The sequence below is a fragment of the Dendrobates tinctorius genome, unplaced genomic scaffold (genome assembly GCF_039654945.1).
Source record: "Dendrobates tinctorius isolate UK_male_01 unplaced genomic scaffold, ASM3965494v1 ptg000367l, whole genome shotgun sequence".
In the NCBI taxonomy this organism is placed as follows: domain Eukaryota; kingdom Metazoa; phylum Chordata; class Amphibia; order Anura; family Dendrobatidae; genus Dendrobates; species Dendrobates tinctorius.
Window position 1 is genome coordinate 792813 of NW_027362033.1, and position 23061 is coordinate 815873.

The 23061-nt window shown below is 46.9% G+C and overlaps 1 protein-coding gene across 1 annotated transcript in view; it reads right to left on the reverse strand.

The window, feature by feature from the left end:
• The window catches only part of CCDC142 (coiled-coil domain containing 142), a 65336-nt gene that overhangs the window by 10271 nt on the left and 32004 nt on the right, over positions 1 to 23061 (reverse strand). The window contains exon 2 of the mRNA XM_073562779.1: positions 13636 to 13745. Within this exon, the coding sequence (XP_073418880.1) occupies positions 13636 to 13687 (52 nt within the window). The 5' untranslated portion in view covers positions 13688 to 13745. The remainder of the gene's footprint in view (positions 1 to 13635; positions 13746 to 23061) is intronic.

The following is a 23061-nucleotide window of genomic DNA, read 5'->3' on the forward strand; positions in this document are numbered from 1 at the left end:
GGCCAAGGTTACAAAAGAATTTCTGCAGTACTCAGGGTTCCTAAGAGCACTGTGGCCTCTATAATCCTTAAATGGAAGAAGTTTGGGGCCATCAGAGGTCTTCCTAGACCTGGCCGTCCAGCCAAACTGAGCAGTCATGGGAGAAGAGCCTTGGTGAGAGAGGTAAAGAAGAGCCCCAAGATCACTGTGGCTGTGCTCCACCGATGTAGTAGGGAGATGGGAGAAAGTTCCACAAAGACAACTATCACTGCAGCCCTCCACCAGTCAGGACTTTATGGCAGAGTGGCCCAATGGAAGCCTCTCCTCAGTGCCAGACATATGAAAGCATAGAGTTTACTCAAAACACATGAAGGACTCCCAGACTATGAGAAATAAGATTCTCTGGTCTGATGAGACGAAGATAGAACTTTTTGGTGATAATTCTAAGCGGTATGTGTGGAGAAAACCAGCACTGTCCATGGGATATTTCAGGTTTTCTTATTTTAATAAATTTGCAAAAATTTCTACATTCCTGTATTTTCCCCATCAAGATGGGGAGCAGAGTGCACATTAATGAGAAAAAAAATTAAGTTTTTTGAATTTACCAAATGACTGCAATGAAACAAAGAGTGAGAAATGTAAAGGGGTCTGAAGACTTTCCGTACCCACTGTAGATCACACTGTGTGTAATGACTATATATGAGTGTCACTTTTTGTAAATTCACTTTTTTGATGATATTCTAATTTAGTGAGAAGCACCTGTATGTAAAGAGACTTTTTCTTCTGGGCAGAGTGACTTTTCAGGATCTCAGCTTAGGGTACTATGGACTCAGCTGGAAGAACACAGCACTGCTTCATTGACCATCAGTGAAACCCCAGAGACGTCTTACGTAATCCAGGTTGGGACAATCGAGTCACCTGGCCACATATCTCACTGGTCTCGGTTAGCTTCCTAAGCTTGCCATTACCTCCTCACTGTGGAGGCCCCCCAAAATTGGGGAGCCACTGGTGAGGGGGGTATGCAACACGAAGCAGTGAGTGAGCGGAAGGGGAAGACTCTGTAATGTGCACCATCTTGGGGTAACTGCTGGGACTGTTCTTTTGCTATTTTGTGTTGATATTCAATAAATTATTGCCAAACTGTTTTACCCTCACCCTGTGTTGTCTGTGTAGTGTTCTGCCCATGGGGAAAGAGCGCGGGCATTCAATGGTATGAGCCCTGGTCCATGCAGTTTTGCTAAAGACAGCCAGGCCAGCGGACGAGAGCACCCACTTACCCCGTTTCTCCACAAGAGCCCTCAATCACCACCTCCCCACAAACGAGAAGAGGAAAACCTAAAACAGCAAAGTGTCACCCCAACACCTCCTACATACACTGCAGGAAACCCCAGACAGCGCAGGTGAACCTCAGATAGCAGGGGATGGCCCAGAAGAACACATCACCCAGAGCAGTGGATACTCTCCACCCTCTCCCCCAATTATACTATGGGGAGTGCATTATACTATGCGGAGTATTATGGGCTGTGCATTATACTATATGGAGGATTATGGGCTGTGCATACTATATGGAGGATTATGGGCTGTGCATTATACTATATGGAGGATTATGGGCTGTGCATACTATATGGAAGATTATGGGCTGTGCATTATATTATATGGAGGACTATGGGCTGTGCATTATACTATATGGAGGATTAGGGGCTGTGCATTATACTATATGGAGGACTATGGTCTGTGCATTATACTATATGGAGGATTATGGGGAGTGCATTATACTATATGGAGGATTATGGGCTGTACATACTATATGGAGGATTATGGGCTGTGCATTATACTATATGGAGGACTATGGGCTGTGCATTATACTATATGGAGGACTATGGGCTGTGCATTATACTATATGGAGGACTATGGGCTGTGCATTATACTATATGGAGGACTATGGGCTGTGCATTATACTATATGGAGGACTATGGTCTGTGCATTATACCATATGGAGGATTATGGGGAGTGCATTATACTATATGGAGGATTATGGGCTGTACATACTATATGGAGGATTAAGGGCTGTGCATTATACTATATGGAGGACTATGGGCTGTGCATTATACTATATGGAGGACTATGGGCTGTGCATTATACTATATGGAGGACTATGGGCTGTGCATTATACTATATGGAGGACTATGGGCTGTGCATTATACTATATGGAGGACTATGGGGAGTGCATTATACTATATGGAAGATTATGGGCTGTGCATACTATATGGAGGATTATGGGCTGTGCATTATACTATATGGAGGACTATGGGCTGTGCATTATACTATATGGAGGACTATGGGCGGTGCATTATACTATATGGAGGATTAGGGGCTGTGCATTATACTATATGCAGGACTATAAGCTGTGCAATATACTATATGGAGGACTATAAGCTGTGCATTATACTATATGGAGGACCATGGGCTGTGCATTATACTATATGGAGGATTATGGGGAGTGCATTACACTATATGGAGGACTATGGTCTGTGCATTATACTATATGGAGGATTATGGGGAGTGCATTATACTATATGGAGGATTATGGGCTGGGCATCCTATATGGAGGATTAGGGGCTGTGCATTATACTATATGGAGGACTATGGGCGGTGCATTATTCCATATGGAGGACTATGGGCTGTGCATTATACTATATGGAGGACTATGGTCTGTGCATTATACTATATGGAGGACCATGGGCTGTGCATTATACTATATGGAGTACTATGGGCTGTGCATACTATATGGAGGATTAGGGGCTGTGCATTATACTATATGGAGGACTATGGGCGGTGCATTATACTATATGGAGGATTAGGGGCTGTGCAATATACTATATGGAGGATTATGGGCTGTGCATACTATATGGAGGATTACGGGCTGTGCATTATGCTATATGGAGGATTAGGGGCTTTGCATTATACTATATGGAGGATTAGGGGCTGTGCATTATACTATATGCAGGACTATGGGCTGTGCATTATACTATATGGAGGATTAGGGGCTGTGCATTATACTATATGGAGGATTATGGGCTGTGCATTATACTATATGGAGGATTATGGGCTGTGCATACTATATGGAGGATTATGGGCTGTGCATTATACTATATGGAGGATTATGGGCTGTGCATACTATATGGAAGATTATAGGCTGTGCATTACACTATATGGAGGACTATGGGCTGTGCTTTATACTATATGGAGGATTAGGGGCTGTGCATTATACTATATGGAGGATTATGGGCTGTGCATTATACTATATGGAGGATTATGGGCTGTGCATACTATATGGAGGATTATGGGCTGTGCATTATACTATATGGAGGATTATGGGCTGTGCATACTATATGGAAGATTATAGGCTGTGCATTACACTATATGGAGGACTATGGGCTGTGCTTTATACTATATGGAGGATTAGGGGCTGTGCATTATACTATATGGAGGACTATGGTCTGTGCATTATACTATATGGAGGATTATGGGGAGTGCATTATGCTATATGGAGGATTATGGGCTGTGCATACTATATGGAGGATTATGGGCTGTGCATTATACTATATGGAGGACTATGGGCTGTGCATTATACTATATGGAGGACTATGGGCTGTGCATTATACTATATGGAGGACTATGGGCTGTGCATTATACTATATGGAGGACTATGGGCTGTGCATTATACTATATGGAGGATTATGGGGAGTGCATTATACTATATGGAGGATTATGGGCTGTGCATACTATATGGAGGATTATGGGCTGTGCATTATACTATATGGAGGACTATGGGCTGTGCATTATACTATATGGAGGACTATGGGCTGTGCATTATACTATATGGAGGACTATGGGCGGTGCATTATACTATATGGAGGATTAGGGGCTGTGCATTATACTATATGCAGGACTATGGGCTGTGCAATATACTATATGGAGGACTATGGGCTGTGCATTATACTATATGGAGGACAATGGTCTGTGCATTATACTATATGGAGGACCATGGGCTGTGCATTATACTATATGGAGGATTATGGGGAGTGCATTACACTATATGGAGGACTATGGTCTGTGCATTATACTATATGGAGGATTATGGGGAGTGCATTATACTATATGGAGGATTATGGGCTGTGCATACTATATGGAGGATTAGGGGCTGTGCATTATACTATATGGAGGACTATGGGCGGTGCATTATACTATATGGAGGACTATGGGCTGTGCATTATACTATATGGAGGACTATGGTCTGTGCATTATACTATATGGAGGACCATGGGCTGTGCATTATACTATATGGAGTACTATGGGCTGTGCATACTATATGGAGGATTAGGGGCTGTGCATTATACTATATGGAGGACTATGGGCAGTGCATTATACTATATGGAGGATTAGGGGCTGTGCAATATACTATATGGAGGATTATGGGCTGTGCATACTATATGGAGGATTAGGGGCTGTGCATTATGCTATATGGAGGATTAGGGGCTTTGCATTATACTATATGGAGGATTAGGGGCTGGGCATGATAAGTCATGTCAGACTAACTTAATTTCCTTCTATGACGGTATCACTGATTGGGTGGATCAAGGAAATGCTGTAGATATAGTATATCTTGACTTCAGCAAAGCATTTGACAAAGTCTCTCATACAATCCTTATTGAAAAAATGACTAAGTATGGAATGGACAAGGCAACTGTTAGGTGGATTCATAACTGGCTTAGTGATCGGACCCAAAGAGTGGTCGTAAATGGCTGCACATCCAGTTGGAAGAATGTCTCAAGTGGGGTACCAAAGGGCTCTGTCCTGGGCCCTGTATTGTTCAACATCTTTATCAACGATTTAGATGAAGGAATTGAGGGTAAACTGATTAAATTTGCTGATGACACAAAGCTAGGAGGGATAGCTAATACTAGAGAGGAGAGAGAGATGATTCAAAAAGATTTAAATAAACTGGAGAAGTGGGCAGCAACTAACAGAATGGTTTTTAACAGGGAGAAATGCAAAGTACTACATCTGGGCAATAAAAATGAAAAAAGCATATATAGAATGGGAGGAATAGGGCTAAGTGACAGCACATGTGAAAAAGACTTGGGTATACTAATAGATCACAGATTGAATATGAGTCAACAGTGTGATGCAGCAGCAAAAAAGGCAAATGCAATTCTAGGATGTATTAACAGAAGCATACAGTCTAGATCACGTGAAGTCATTATTTCCCTCTACTCCTCTTTGGTCAGACCTCATCTGGAATATTGTGTCCAGTTTTGGGCACCACATTTTAAAAAAGACATCAACAAACTGGAGCAAGTTCAGAAAAGAGCGACCAGAATGGTGACCGGTCTGCAAACCCTGTCTTATGAGGAAAGGTTGCAGGATTTGGGAATGTTTAGTTTGCAAAAGAGAAGACTGAGAGGAGACTTAATAGCTGTCTACAAATATCTAAAGGGCTGTCACATTGTAGAAGGATCAACTTTATTCTCATTTGCACAAGGAAAGACTAGAAGCAATGGGATGAAACTGAATGGGAAGAGACACAGATTAGATATTAGAAAAAACTTTTTGACAGTTAGAGTGATCAATGAGTGGAACAGGCTGCCACGAGAAGTGGTGAGTTCTCCTTCAATGGAAGTCTTCAAACAGAGGCTGGACAGACATCTGACTGGGATGATTTAGCGAATCCTGCTTTGAGCAGGGGGTTGGACCAGATGGCCCAGGAGGTCCCTTCCAACTCTACGATTCTATGATTCTATGATTCTATATGGAGGACTATGGGCTGTGCATTATACTATATGCAGGACTATGGGCTGTGCATTACACTATATGGAGGACCATGGGCTGTGCATTTTACTATGTGGAGAACTATGGGGTGTGCATGATACTGTATGGAGGACTATGGGGAAACAATGATTAAATACCCTGCAGTAAATAAATAAATAGGATAGTGCATGAAAATAAAATACAGTATTTAGTTAACATGTTTTTTGATAAAAAAAAATATGCAGAAGCCATTCGCCTTGTCACGGCAACCATAATTGGGACAGTCCTAACTCTAATATTAACCTCTTCCCGACCGCCCATGGTAGATATACGTCAGCGCTTGCTGGGTTTTGTGCAGCGCCGACATTTATGAATGGTGGGTAGTCTCACAGCACTCAGGACCCCAGGGTCCTGCAAGCGCTGCGATTACTGTGCAGAGCGGTTGCTCTGACAGGTGACATTATCGGGACCTGATTAGATCAGGTCCCAATGATGTTAACCCTTTGCTATCTTCTAGATGCAGGAAGATTGCAGGAGGAGACACCTGAAATGCTCCCCTCTCCGACACCCCCCGTGATGAGATCTGATCACATCACAGGGGGATCCCGCGTTGTCCCGGCAGCTGGAGGTCACGTGATGATCTCAGAGTCTGCCAGCCACGGTGGCTTGTTAGGTTCAGCCTGCAGCTAACAATACAATTGTATTGCATAGTAAAAGACCAGTGATCAGACAAATAAAAATTGAAGTCCCATACAGGGACTAAGTAGAAAATTACAATAAAAAAAGTAAAAACAATGTTTTAAAACTATTAAAAAAAAAATCACAAAACAAATAACAAAAGAAAAAAATATATATAATATATATATATATATTATATATATACATATACACACACACACACACACATATATTATATATACACACATATATATATATATACACACACACACATATATTATATATACACACATATACATATACACACACACACACACATATATTATATATACACACACACATATACGTTTGGTATTGCCGAGTCCGGAACGGGCTATCCTATAAAACGGTCACACTTGTTCACTCCTTCAGTGCACACTGTAAAAAAAAAAAAGGAGCAAAAACCTTTGCTTTTTCCTCATGCCGCGAAACAAAAAGTAGAATAAAACGCGATCAAAAAGTCATATCAAAATAAAAATTGTAGCGATGAAAACGTCATCTTGTCCTGCAAAAAGCAAGCTGCCATACAGCTCCAGCAGCAGAAAAATAAAAAAGTTATAGCTTTCAGAATAAAGTGATGCAAAAACAATTATTTTTTCTATTAAATAGTTTTTATTGTGAAAACGCAGCAAAATGTAAAAAAAAAATAAAAAAATAAAATGAGGTATCGCTGTAATCGTACTGACCCGAAGAATAAAGTCGCCTAATCACTAATACCGCACGAGGAACAGCGTAAAAAATAAAAAAAAACAATTCTTCACATGCTGTTGATTTTTTCCATTCTGCCTCAGCTCACATTTATCCTGCGCACTGCAGTGAGCGCTTACACTAGGGTTTCCGTGTAAATCTCTGACGTACGTGATTCATACAGAACCCCCGGCAGAAGATTCCCCATAATGAAGCAGATGGAGGCTCTGTGGACGCCATAGAACCTGTGATCCGGCAGTGTCTGTCTTTTTAGTCATACATAAAAGCGCAGTCAGCCAGGTTTGTGCACCTCTGAAAAGAAGGACACTGCTGAACAGAGGCCAGACAGAGTCCAGCGTAACTATGCTGCTTCATTAAAGTGAATGGATCGAGGGTTTCATCTGTCACATCACTCAGAGATTTAGATGGAAACCCCAAAGTAAGTGCTCAGCGTAGAGCGACGGATAACTGTGATCCCAAACATTATGTAAAATGTTCCCAATAAAAGCTTCAACTCAATCCACAAAAAAAAAAGCGAGTCCTCACTAAGGTCCGTCATCTGTTAATGGAAATATAGGGGGCTTCCACGTTACTGGTAGCACAAAGGCTCTGGAAAAGCGAAATGGCTTCTCACCCGCCAAACGAAATCCTGCACTTAAATTCATATGGCCCCCTCCCTTCTGAGCCCCAGAGTGTACCTAAACCACACAGAGCGCCCACATGTTTGGCATTTCTGTAGTGATGAGAGACTGCCTAATTTATGGGTGCATGTCTCTAGAAACACGCGCTGGGCATAACTTACTGGTGACTGCAATGTACTGGGCACTACAGCGTACTGGTCACTACAATGGCAGTTTGCATTTTTCACTCAGCAACATCCACTGCTGCCCGTTTCTGGAAAACACCCATGGGGTCAAAATAGTCTCTACACCTATAGATAAATTCGTAAAGGGGTGTTATTTCCAAACTGGGGTCACTTGAGGGGGGATTCTGCTTTTCTGGCATTTAGGGGCTCTTTATATAGTCTGGAAACTATTCTATAATAATTTGTTCTCCAAGACTCAAATAGCGCTCCGTCCCTCCAGAGTCTTGCTGTGCGGCTAAAGCAGTTCGGTACAGCCACATCTGGGGTATTGCCAAGTTCAGAAGAAATTGTGTAACACATTTTGGCACCATTTTTACCCATTTTCCAGGGTGAAAATGTAAAGTTTGGGGCTAAAACAATTTTTTTGTGGTAAAAATATAATTATTTTTTTTCTTCACTTCATAATGGTATAAAATTCTGTGACACACCTGAGGTGTCAATATGATCACTGCACCCCTAGATGAATTCAGTGAGAGGTGCAACTTACAAAATGGGGTCACTTATGGGCGGGGTTCTGCTGTTCTGGCACCTCAGGGGCTCAGACAATGTGACATGGCCCCCTCAAACTAATGCAGCAAAACCTGCACTGTAATATGGCGTTCCTTCCCTTTCATGCCCTGCCGTGCCCCCAGTCAGTAGTTTTCCACCACATACTGGGTTATTGGCATACTTAGAAGAAATTGCACAACAAACTTTGGGGTCCATTTTTTCTTGCTACCCTTGTGAAAATAAAAAAGTAGGGGCTAAAATAGCATTTTTGTGACAAAATTGTTTTTTGTTTTATTTTGACGGCTCAATATTATAAAATTCTGTGAAGCCCCTGGAGGTTCAATGTGCTCACCAGATATCTAGATAAATTCCTTGAGGGGGTTTCCATTGTTTAGGATGTCAGGGGCTCTCCAAACACAACATGGCGTCCGCTATCGATTCCAGCCAATTTTGCATTCCAAAAGTCAAACGGTGCTCCTTCCCTTCCATGCGCTGCCATGCGCCCAAACAGTGGTTTACCCCACATATGGGCTATCGGCGTGCTCAGGAGAAAAGTAAATGTTTATTTTTTCCTTCCACATTCCAAAAATTCCAGTGAAGCACCTGAAGGGTTAATAAACTTCTTGAATGTGGTGTTGAGCACCTTGAGGGGTGCAGTTTTTAGAATGGTGTCACTTTTGGGTATTTTCTATCATATAGGTCCCTCAAAGTGACTTCAAATGTGATGTGGTCTGTAAAAATAAAATGGTGTTCCAAAAATGAGAAATCGCTGCTCAACTTTTAACCCTTAGAACTTCCTGACAAAAATATTTTGTTTCCAAACTTCTGCTGATGTAAAGTAGGCATGTGGGAAATGTTACCTATTAACTACCTTGTGCGACATCACTCTCTGATTTAAGGGCATAAAAATTAAAAGATTGAAAATTGCAAAATTTTCAAAATCGTCGGCAAATTCCCGTTTTTTTCACAAATAAACACAAGTCATATCAAAGAGATGTTCCCACTAACATGAAGTCCAATAGACCGGTCCTCTGGAGTCCAGATATCGACTCAGGTTACACCCTAAGGTAATAACTAATCAGGAGCATCCAATTTATTTGTGTCCATTTTATCGTTCACTACAAGCTGAAGGGCTTCATTATTAAGCGCAAATTTTATTTATTTATTCACTTATTTATTTAGAAAGTCCAATATGTCACGAGAAAACATTGTCAGAATCACCGGGATCCGTGGAAGCTCCAGAGCTCTCACCTCATAAAGGGACAGTGGTCAGAAGTGTGAGAACTGGCCCCGTCACGAAGGCAAAAACAGGCTCGGGCGCGAAAGGGTTAAAACCCCACGGTGAAGTGGTGGGATGGCTTTTGAATTTATTTTTTTTTTTATCAAAAAACATGTTTACTAAATACTGTATATTATTTTCATGCACTATGCTGTGTATTTAATCAACCTGATCACTAAACATCGTAGCGAGAAAAAAAGTCAAAACGCCAGAATTACGGTTTTTTGGTCCCTGCGACATTGCATTAAAATGCAATATCGGGCGATGAAAAGATCATATCTGCTCCAAAAATGGTATCAATAAAAACGTCAGCCCGGCACGGAAACAGTAATCCCTCACTTGACCCGAGATCACGAAAAATGGAGACGCTGCGGGTCTTGGGAACTGACGCGATTTTTTTTTTTTTTTTAGCAAACTTTGGAATTTTTTTCACCACTTAGATAAAGAAGAACCTAGACATGTTTGGTGTCTGTGAACTCGTAATGACCTGGAGAATCATCATGGTGGGGCAGTGTTAGCATTTAGTGAACCCAGCAAAAAAGCCAAACAAAAAACAAGTGTGGGACTGCACTTTTTTTGCAATTTCACCGCACTTTGAATTTTTTCCCCATTTTCCAGTACATGATATGTTGAAACCAATGGTGTCGTTCAAAAGTACAACTCGTCCCACAAAAAACAAGCCCTCACATGGCCATATCGATGGAAAAATAAAAAAGTTATGGCTCTGGGAAGAAGGGGAGCAAAAAACAAAAACGCAAAACTGAAAAAAGCTCCGGTCATGAAGGAGTTAATCATTATGTTTCTGCACTTACATGCTGCATGCCCACCAATTTATATCCCAGTTCATACCATTGGGTTCTGTGCATTGTGTGATTGGATTGTTTATGCCGGAATAGAAATCATTGTCCTTGGCAGCACATCGCCGGTGTAAACTCCACCGCCGGTACAGAGAAGTGAGAAGCCATCTCCCCCCCAGAAAGAGCAGAGGGCGATGACACCTCCGGTACAGAGAGGTGAGAAGCCATCTCCCCCGAGAGAGAGCAGAGGGCAATGACACCTCCGGTACAGAGAGGCGAGAAGCCATCTCCCCCCAGAGAGAGCAGAGGGCAATGACACCTCCGGTACAGAGAGGTGAGAAGCCATCTCCCCCCAGAGAGAGCAGAGGGCAATGACACCTCCGGTACAGAGAGGCGAGAAGCCATCTCCCCCCAGAGAGAGCAGAGGGCAATGACACCTCCGGTACAGAGAGGTGAGAAGCCATCTCCCCCGAGAGAGAGCAGAGGGCAATGACACCTCCGGTACAGAGAGGCGAGAAGCCATCTCCCCCCAGAGAGAGCAGAGGGCAATGACACCTCCGGTACAGAGAGGCGAGAAGCCATCTCCCCCCAGAGAGCAGAGGGCGACACCACCTCCGGTACAGAGAGGCGAGAAGCCATCTCCCCCCAGAGAGAGCAGAGGAAAACACCACCTCCGGTACAGAGAGGTGAGAAGCCATCTCCCACCAGAGAGCAGAGGGCAGCTCCACCTCCGGTACAGAGAAGTGAGAAGCCATCTCCCCCCAGAGAGAGCAGAGGAAAACACCACCTCTTGTACAGAGAAGTGAGAGGCCATCTCCCCCGAGAAATAGCAGAAGGCGATGACACCTCCGGTACAGAGAGGTGAGAAGCCATCTCCCCCCAGAGAGAGCAGAGGGCAATGACACCTCCGGTACAGAGAGGCGAGAAGCCATCTCCCCCCAGAGAGCAGAGGGCGACACCACCTCCGGTACAGAGAGGCGAGAAGCCATCTACCCCCAGAGAGAGCAGAGGGCGATGACACCTCCGGTACAGAGAGGTGAGAAGCCATCTCTCCCCAGAGAGAGCAGAGGGTGACTCCACCGCCGGTACAGAGAAGTGAGAAGCCATCTCCCCACCAGAGAGAGCCGGGGGGGCGATGACACCTCCGGTACAGAGAAGAGAGAAGTTATCTCCCCCTAGAGAGAGCGATGACACCTCCGGTACAGAGAGGCGAGAAGCCATCTCCCCCCAGAGAGAGCAGAGGGCGATGACACCTCCGGTACAGAGAGGTGAGAAGCCATCTCCCCTCAGAGAGAGCAGAGGGCGATGACACCTCCGGTACAGAGAGGCGAGAAGCCATCTCCCCCTAGAGAGAGCGATGACACCTCTGGTACAGAGAGGCGAGAAGCCATCTCCCCCTAGAGAGAGCGATGACACCTCCGGTACAGAGAGGCGAGAAGCCATCTCCTCCCAGAGAGAGCAGAGAGCGATGACACCTCCGGTACAGAGAGGCGAGAAGCCATCTCCCCCTAGAGAGAGCGATGACACCTCCGGTACAGAGAGGCGAGAAGCCATCTCCCCCCAGAGAGAGCAGAGAGTGATGACACCTCTGGTACAGAGAGGTGAGAAGCCATCTCCCCCTAGAGAGAGCGATGACACCTCCGGTACAGAGAGGCGAGAAGCCATCTCCCCCTAGAGAGAGCGATGACACCTCCGGTACAGAGAGGCGAGAAGCCATCTCCTCCCAGAGAGAGCAGAGAGTGATGACACCTCTGGTACAGAGAGGCGAGAAGCCATCTCCCCCTAGAGAGAGCGATGACACCTCCGGTACAGAGAGGCGAGAAGCCATCTCCTCCCAGAGAGAGCAGAGAGCGATGACACCTCCGGTACAGAGAGGCGAGAAGCCATCTCCTCCCAGAGAGAGCAGAGGGCGATGACACCTCCGGTACAGAGAGGCGAGAAGCCATCTCCTCCCAGAGAGAGCAGAGAGTGATGACACCTCTGGTACAGAGAGGCGAGAAGCCATCTCCCCCTAGAGAGAGCGATGACACCTCCGGTACAGAGAGGCGAGAAGCCATCTCCTCCCAGAGAGAGCAGAGAACGATGACACCTCCGGTACAGAGAGGCGAGAAGCCATCTCCTCCCAGAGAGAGCAGAGGGCGATGACACCTCCGGTACAGAGAAGTGAGAAGTCATCTCCCCCTAGAGAGAGCAGAGAGCGATGACACCTCCGGTACAAAGAGGCGAGAAGCCATCTCCCCCTAGAGAGAGCGATGACACCTCCGGTACAGAGAAGTGAGAAGTCATCTCCCCCTAGAGAGAGCAGAGAGCGATGACACCTCTGGTACAAAGAGGCGAGAAGCCATCTCCCCCTAGAGAGAGCGATGACACCTCCGGTACAGAGAAGTGAGAAGCCATCTCCCCCTAGAGAGAGCAGAGAGCGATGACACCTCTGGTACAAAGAGGCGAGAAGCCATCTCCCCCTAGAGAGAGCGATGACACCTCCGGTACAGAGAGGCGAGAAGCCATCTCCTCCCAGAGAGAGCAGAGAACGATGACACCTCCGCTACAGAGAGGCGAGAAGCCATCTCCTCCCAGAGAGAGCAGAGGGCGATGACACCTCCGGTACAGAGAAGTGAGAAGTCATCTCCCCCTAGAGAGAGCAGAGAGCGATGACACCTCTGGTACAAAGAGGCGAGAAGCCATCTCCCCCTAGAGAGAGCGATGACACCTCCGGTACAGAGAAGTGAGAAGTCATCTCCCCCTAGAGAGAGCAGAGAGCGATGACACCTCTGGTACAAAGAGGCGAGAAGCCATCTCCCCCTAGAGAGAGCGATGACACCTCCGGTACAGAGAAGTGAGAAGCCATCTCCCCCTAGAGAGAGCGATGACACCTCCGGTACAGAGAGGCGAGAAGCCATCTCCTCCCAGAGAGAGCAGAGGAAGACGCATCACCCCCCCAGAGAGAGCAGAGGGAAACACCACCTCGGGTACAGAGAGATGAGGAGCCAGGATCTGGGATTGTTACTTACCCTTTCGGGGGCCATGTCTGGGATCAGACCATGGAGTGGCGCGCCTGCTCATGGGCTCAAGGTGATAAGAAGACCCCGCTCCTCCGCTGCAGCGGCTCACTCATCATCATCTGAGAAAGACAGCAGGACAGACGTCGAATGATAAGTGGGAGTAGCCAAGGACAAACAGTTCACTATGTGTGTTATGTTATCACAACCCTAAGGGCGAGCCGCTAATACTATATAGTGGGGGGGGATAGTATAATTATCCGCTAATACTATATAATAAGGGTGGAGTATAATAATCTGCTAATAATATATAATAAGGGTGGATGGGGGAGTATAATAATCTGCTAATACTATATAGTGGGGGGGGATAGTATAATTATCCGCTAATACTATATAATAAGGGTGGATGGGGGGGGGGGGAGTATAATAATCTGCTAATAATATATAATAAGGGTGGATGGGGGAGTATAATAATCTGCTAATACTATATAGTGGGGGGGGATAGTATAATTATCCGCTAATACTATATAATAAGGGTGGATGGGGGGGGGGGGGAGTATAATAATCTGCTAATAATATATAATAAGGGTGGATGGGGGAGTATAATAATCTGCTAATACTATATAGTGGGGGGGATAGTATAATTATCCGCTAATACTATATAATAGGAGTATAATAATCTGCTAATACTATATAATAGGAGTATAATAATCTGCTAATACTATATAACTAGCTTGGCCCGTGCGCAATTTTCGCACACTGGTCGTCGGTGGCGCAGGCAATTTCAGAAAAAGCAAGCTGCTCCAATGTAACTGTAGTTCATGAGCTGATGAGCACAGACAGGTATTTATATATGGAGATTGGTAATACAATAAATTGTTTTGATAAGTAGAGGTCAAAAAATGTCTTCCGGTTGAGGTGCCACCTGCAGGTCATTGTGTCTTACTGCAGGTTTATGAAAATGAATGCTTAACCTGTATTTAGTGATAAAATCGTGGATGTGTGGTTTGTCTGACTGTTTTCTTGCTTCTATAAGAGAATAGATAGGAGAAGTATAATAATCCGCTAATATATAATAAGGGGAGGGTGCATGTGTGTGTGTGAGTGTGTGTGTGGGAGCATAATAATCCACTAATACTATATAATAGGGGGAGTATAATAGTCCGCTAATAATACCTAATAATATATAATAAAGGTTGGTTGGGGGGGGGGGGGGGGAGTATAATAATCCGCCAATACTATATAATAGGAGGAGTATAACAATCTGCTAATACTATATAACAAGGGGGAAAATAATAATCTGCTAATATTATTATTATTTATATAGCGCCATTGCTTCCATGGTCTGTACATGAGAAGGGGTTACATACAAATTACAGACATCACTTACAGTAACCTAACAATCACAGACTGATACAGAGGAGAGAGGACCCTGCCCTTATGGGCTTACATTCTACAGGATGGTGGGGAAAGAGATAGTAGGTTGGTGGGTTGCAGCAGTTCCGGTGATGGTGAGGCGGTGGCTCCAATAGTGGTGAGGAGGCAGCGGGGATCATTGCAGGCTGTAGGCTTTCTTGAAGAGATGGGTTTTCAGGTTCTGTCTGAAGGATCTGAGTGTGGTTGACAGCCGGATGTGTTGGGGCAAAGAATTCCAGAGGATGGGGGATATTCGAGAGAAGTCTTGGAGGTGGTTGGGTGAGGAGCAAAGACGGTCTTGGGAGGACCGGAGATTATGTGAGGGAAGATATCGGCAGATTAGTTCAGAGACATATGGGGGAGACAGGTTATAGATGGCCTTGTAGGTCAGAATTAGTAATTTGAACTGGATACGCTGAGGGAATGGGAGCCAGTGAAGAGATTTGCAGAAGGGAGAAGCAGAGGAGTAGCGAGGAGAACGATTAATTAGTCGGTCGGCAGAGTTAAGGATGGACTGGAGAGGTGCGAGGGTGTTAGCAGGGAGGCCACAGAAAAGGATGTTGCAGTAGTCTAGGCAGGAGATGATGAGGGCATGCACAAGTAGTTTAGTAGATTGAGGATTGATGAAGGGACGAATTCTGGAAATATTTTTGAGCTGGAGGCGACAGGAGGTAGAAAGAGCTTGGATGTGCGGTTTGAAGGACAGGGCAGAGTCAATGGTTACTCCGAGGCAGCGGACTTCCGGTACGGGGGAAAGCGCAATGTCGTTAATTGTAATAAATAGGTCAGGTAAGGAAGATATGTGAAATGGGGGAAAGATGATGAGTTCAGATTTGTCCACATTGAGTTTGAGGAAGCGAGAGGAGAAGAAGGATATGGCTGATAGACACTCCGGGATTCTGGACAGCAGAGAGGTGACATCTTGGCCAGAGAGGTAGATCTGAGTGTCATCTGCATACAGGTGGTACTGGAATCCATGGGACTTTATGAATTGTCCCAGGACAAGTGTATAGATTGAGAAGAGTAGGGGTCCTAGAACAGAGCCTTGGGGGTCTCCAACAGAGAGAGTGCGGGATGAGGAGGTAGTGTGGGAGTGGGAGACGCTGAATGTGCGGTTGGAAAGGTAAGAGGAGATCAAGGAAAGGGCGAGGTCATTGATGCTAAAGGAGAGGATCTGTGGTAACAGGCAGTGATCAACTGTGTCGAAAGCAGAGGACAGGTCTAGAAGAAGGATTACAAAGTTTTGTCCGTTAGCTTTGGCTGTAAGTAGGTCGTTAGTAATTTTAGTCATGGCTGTCTCAGTGGATTGATGGGGGCGGAAGACAGATTGTGGATTGTCAAAGAGCAGGTGAGATGATAGATGGGAGGAAAGTTCAGCGTGGACGTGCTGTTCCAGGAGTTTGGAAGCGAATGAGAGCAGCGATCATGGGCGATAGCTGGACATAGCGGTTGGGTTGAGGGTTGGCTTTTTAAGGATTATAGACTACTAGCGGAAGAGCCCGGCGCTGCTCGGGCATAGTAACTAACTACGGTTAATTATAACAAATTATAATGATTATATATATATATATATATATATATATCTGAAAGTAGAGCCCTGCCCACTCCGCATAGCCACATTCACTATAATATCCCACATCATCCCGTCAGCCAGAGCCACCGGACTACTACCCCTAATATCCCACATCATCCCGTCAGCCAGAGCCACCGGACTACTACCCCTAATATCCCACATCATCCCGTCAGCCAGAGCCACCGGACTACTACCCCTAATATCCCACATCATCCCGTCAGCCAGAGCCACCAGACTACTACCCCTAATATCCCACATCATCCCATCAGCCAGAGCCACCGTACTACTACCCCTAATATCCCACATCATCCCGTCAGCCAGAGCCACCAGACTACTACCCCTAATATCCCACATCATCCCGTCAGCCAGAGCCACCGGACTACTACCCCTAATATCCCACATCATCCCGTCAGCCAGAGCCACCGGACTACTACCCCTAATATCCCACATCATCCCGTCAGCCAGAGCCACCAGACTACTACCCCTAATATCCCACATCATCCCGTCAGCCAGAGACACCGGACTACTACCCCTAATATCCCACATCATCCCGTCAGCCAGAGCCACCAGACTACTACCCCTAATATCCCACATCATCCCGTCAGCCAGAGCCACCGGACTACTACCCCTAATATCCCACATCATCCCGTCAGCCAGAGCCACCAGACTACTACCCCTAATATCCCACATCATCCCGTCAGCCAGAGACACCGGACTACTACCCCTAATATCCCACATCATCCCGTCAGCCAGAGCTACCGGACTACTACCACTAATATCCCACATCATCCCATCAGCCAGAACCACCGGACTACTACCCCTAATATCCCACATCATCCCATCAGCCAGAGCCACCGGACTACGATCCCTAATATCCCACATCATCCCATCAGCCAGAGCCACCGGACTACTACCCCTAATATCCCACATCATCCCGTCAGCCAGAGCCACCAGACTACTACCCCTAATATCCCACATCATCCCGTCAGCCAGAGCCACCGGACTACTACCCCTAATATCCCACATCATCCCGTCAGCCAGAGACACCGGACTACTACCCCTAATATCCCACATCATCCCGTCAGCCAGAGCCACCGGACTACTACCACTAATATCCCACATCATCCCATCAGCCAGAGCCACCGGACTACGATCCCTAATATCCCACATCATCCCGTCAGCCAGAGCTACCGGACTACTACCCATAATATCCCACATCATCCCGTAAGCCAGAGCCACCGGACTACTACCCCTAATATCCCACATCATCCCATCAGCCAGAGCCACCGGACTACTACCCCTAATATCCCACATCATCCCGTCAGCCAGAGCCACCAGACTACTACCCCTAATATCCCACATCATCCCGTCAGCCAGAGCCACCGGACTACTACCCCTAATATCCCACATCATCCCGTCAGCCAGAGACACCGGACTACTACCCCTAATATCCCACATCATCCCGTCAGCCAGAGCCACCGGACTACTACCACTAATATCCCACATCATCCCATCAGCCAGAGCCACCGGACTACGATCCCTAATATCCCACATCATCCCGTCAGCCAGAGCCACCGGACTACTACCCATAATATCCCACATCATCCCGTAAGCCAGAGCCACCGGACTACTACCCCTAATATCCCACATCATCCCATCAGCCAGAGCCACCGGACTACTACCCCTAATATCCCACATCATCCCATCAGCCAGAGACACCGGACTACTACCCCTAATATCCCACATCATCCCGTCAGCCAGAGCCACCGGACTACTACCTCTAATATCCCACATCATCCCATCAGCCAGAGCCACCGGACTACTACCACTAATATCCCACATCATCCCATCAGCCAGAGCCACCGGACTACTACCACTAATATCCCACATCATCCCATCAGCCAGAGCCACCGGACTACTACCACTAATATCCCACATCATCCCATCAGCCAGAGCCACCGGACTACTACCTCTAATATCCCACATCATCCCATCAGCCAGAGCCACCGGACTACTACCACTAATATCCCACATCATCCCATCAGCCAGAGCCACCGGACTACTACCACTAATATCCCACATCATCCCGTCAGCCAGAGCCACCGGACTACTACCACTAATATCCCACATCATCCCATCAGCCAGAGCCACCGGACTACTACCCCTAATATACCACATCATCCCATCAGCCAGAGCCACCAGACTACTACCTCTAATATCCCACATCATCCCATCAGCCAGAGCCACCGGACTACTACCACTAATATCCCACATCATCCCGTCAGCCAGAGCCACCGGACTACTACCACTAATATCCCACATCATCCCATCAGCCAGAGCCACCGGACTACTACCACTAATATCCCACATCATCCCGTCAGCCAGAGCCACCGGACTACTACCCCTAATATCCCACATCATCCCGTCAGCCAGAGCCACCGGACTACTACCCCTAATATCCCACATCATCCCATCAGCCAGAGACACCGGACTACTACCACTAATATCCCACATCATCCCATCAGCCAGAGCCACCGGACTACTACCACTAATATCCCACATCATCCCATCAGCCAGAGCCACCGGACTACTACCACTAATATCCCACATCATCCCATCAGCCAGAGCCACCGGACTACTACCTCTAATATCCCACATCATCCCATCAGCCAGAGCCACCGGACTACTACCTCTAATATCCCACATCATCCCATCAGCCAGAGCCACCGGACTACTACCACTAATATCCCACATCATCCCATCAGCCAGAGCCACCGGACTACTACCTCTAATATCCCACATCATCCCATCAGCCTGAGCCACCGGACTACTACCTCTAATATCCCACATCATCCCGTCAGCCAGAGCCACCGGACTACTACCCCTAATATCCCACATCATCCCGTCAGCCAGAGCCACCGGACTACTACCACTAATATCCCACATCATCCCGTCAGCCAGAGCCACCGGACTACTACCTCTAATATCCCACATCATCCCATCAGCCAGAGCCACCGGACTACTACCACTAATATCCCACATCATCCCATCAGCCAGAGCCACCGGACTACTACCTCTAATATCCCACATCATCCCATCAGCCAGAGCCACCGGACTACTACCTCTAATATCCCACATCATCCCATCAGCCAGAGCCACCGGACTACTACCACTAATATCCCACATCATCCCATCAGCCAGAGCCACCGGACTACTACCTCTAATATCCCACATCATCCCGTCAGCCAGAGCCACCGGACTACTACCCCTAATATCCCACATCATCCCATCAGCCAGAGCCACCGGACTACTACCACTAATATCCCACATCATCCCGTCAGCCAGAGCCACCGGACTACTACCCCTAATATCCCACATCATCCCATCAGCCAGAGCCACCGGACTACTACCACTAATATCCCACATCATCCCATCAGCCAGAGCCACCGGACTACTACCACTAATATCCCACATCATCCCATCAGCCAGAGCCACCGGACTACTACCTCTAATATCCCACATCATCCCATCAGCCAGAGCCACCGGACTACTACCACTAATATCCCACATCATCCCATCAGCCAGAGCCACCGGACTACTACCTCTAATATCCCACATCATCCCATCAGCCAGAGCCACCGGACTACTACCACTAATATCCCACATCATCCCATCAGCCAGAGCCACCGGACTACTACCTCTAATATCCCACATCATCCCATCAGCCAGAGCCACCGGACTACTACCACTAATATCCCACATCATCCCGTCAGCCAGAGCCACCGGACTACTACCCCTAATATCCCACATCATCCCGTCAGCCAGAGCCACCGGACTACTACCCCTAATATACCACATCATCCCGTCAGCCAGAGCCACCGGACTACTACCCCTAATATCCCACATCATCCCATCAGCCAGAGCCACCGGACTACTACCACTAATATCCCACATTATCCCGTCAGCCAGAGCCACCGGACTACTACCACTAATATCCCACATCATCCCATCAGCCAGAGCCACCGGACTACTACCACTAATATCCCACATCATCCCGTCAGCCAGAGCCACCGGACTACTACCCCTAATATCCCACATCATCCCATCAGCCAGAGACACCGGACTACTACCACTAATATCCCACATCATCCCATCAGCCAGAGCCACCGAACTACTACCCCTAATATCCCACATCATCCCGTCAGCCAGAGCCACCGGACTACTACCACTAATATCCCACATCATCCCGTCAGCCAGAGCCACCGGACTACTACCACTAATATCCCACATCATCCCGTCAGCCAGAGCCACCGGACTACTACCACTAATATCCCACATCATCCCATCAGCCAGAGCCACCGGACTACTACCCCTAATATCCCACATCATCCCATCAGCCAGAGCCACCGGACTACTACCACTAATATCCCACATCATCCCATCAGCCAGAGCCACCGGACTACTACCCCTAATATCCCGCATCATCCCGTCAGCCAGAGCCACCGGACTACTACCCCTAATATCCCGCATCATCCCATCAGCCAGAGCCACCGGACTACTACCCCTAATATCCCGCATCATCCCATCAGCCAGAGCCACCGGACTACTACCACTAATATCCCACATCATCCCATCAGCCAGAGCCACCGGACTACTACCTCTAATATCCCACATCATCCCATCAGCCAGAGCCACCGGACTACTACCCCTAATATCCCACATCATCCCGTCAGCCAGAGCCACCGGACTACTACCACTAATATCCCACATCATCCCGTCAGCCAGAGCCACCGGACTACTACCTCTAATATCCCACATCATCCCATCAGCCAGAGCCACCGGACTACTACCACTAATATCCCACATCATCCCATCAGCCAGAGCCACCGGACTACTACCACTAATATCCCACATCATCCCGTCAGCCAGAGCCACCGGACTACTACCACTAATATCCCACATCATCCCATCAGCCAGAGCCACCGGACTACTACCACTAATATCCCACATCATCCCATCAGCCAGAGCCACCGGACTACTACCTCTAATATCCCACATCATCCCGTCAGCCAGAGCCACCGGACTACTACCCCTAATATCCCACATCATCCCGTCAGCCAGAGCCACCGGACTACTACCACTAATATCCCACATCATCCCGTCAGCCAGAGCCACCGGACTACTACCACTAATATCCCACATCATCCCGTCAGCCAGAGCCACCGGACTACTACCCCTAATATCCCACATCATCCCGTCAGCCAGAGCCACCGGACTACTACCACTAATATCCCACATCATCCCATCAGCCAGAGCCACCGGACTACTACCACTAATATCCCACATCATCCCGTCAGCCAGAGCCACCGGACTACTACCACTAATATCCCACATCATCCCATCAGCCAGAGCCACCGGACTACTACCACTAATATCCCACATCATCCCATCAGCCAGAGCCACCGGACTACTACCACTAATATCCCACATCATCCCATCAGCCAGAGCCACCGGACTACTACCACTAATATCCCACATCATCCCGTCAGCCAGAGCCACCGGACTACTACCCCTAATATCCCACATCATCCCATCAGCCAGAGCCACCAGACTACTACCACTAATATCCCACATCATCCCGTCACAACCGCTGTATTTTGGAACGGGAGGGGGGGGATCATTTCTGTCACGTGCTCTGCTCCTTTCTGGGGGGCAGACAATGGCTGGGAGCTTATGTTCCTGGGGATGCTAGATTTCTCCCACCATGTCAGTGTCTGCTGAGGTGTTGTCAAGTGGGAAAATGTACTCATAGCAACCAATCACAGCTCAGCTTCTTTTGAACAGCTCTGGTGAAATGAAAGATGCTTTGTGATTGGTTGGTGATACACACACATACATACATTTTTATATATAGAGATATATAAGATTATAGGAGGGAGTGTAATAAACCACTAATATAACAGGGGGAGTATAATAAACTGCTAATACTATATAGTGGTGGGGTATAATAATCCGTTAGTACTATATAATAGGGTGGAATATAATAGGTATAAAAGGTAGGGGAGAAAACAAGGGGAAATGCTACCTTGGATCTAACCCTTATAAACAGGGAGGAAATGGTTGAGGAGGTAAAAGTGGCTGGGACTCTAGAAGGTAGCGACCATGCTATTTTAGAATTTTGGATAACTAGAGGCGGAAGACCTGTGAAGACTCAGAAGTCAAGGTTAGATTTCAGAAAGGCAGATTTTAAGGGATTCAGAAAGAGAATTGGAGGGATCCAATGGCTGGATATCCTTAAAGACAAAAATGTCCAGGAAGGATGGGAAATCTTGAAAAATGAAATTCTCAAAGCACAATTGTTAACAATTCCGAAAAGAGGGAAGAATAGGAAGCATTTAAGGAAACCAGGATGGATGAACACAGAACTTAATCACATGCTAAAAAGGAAG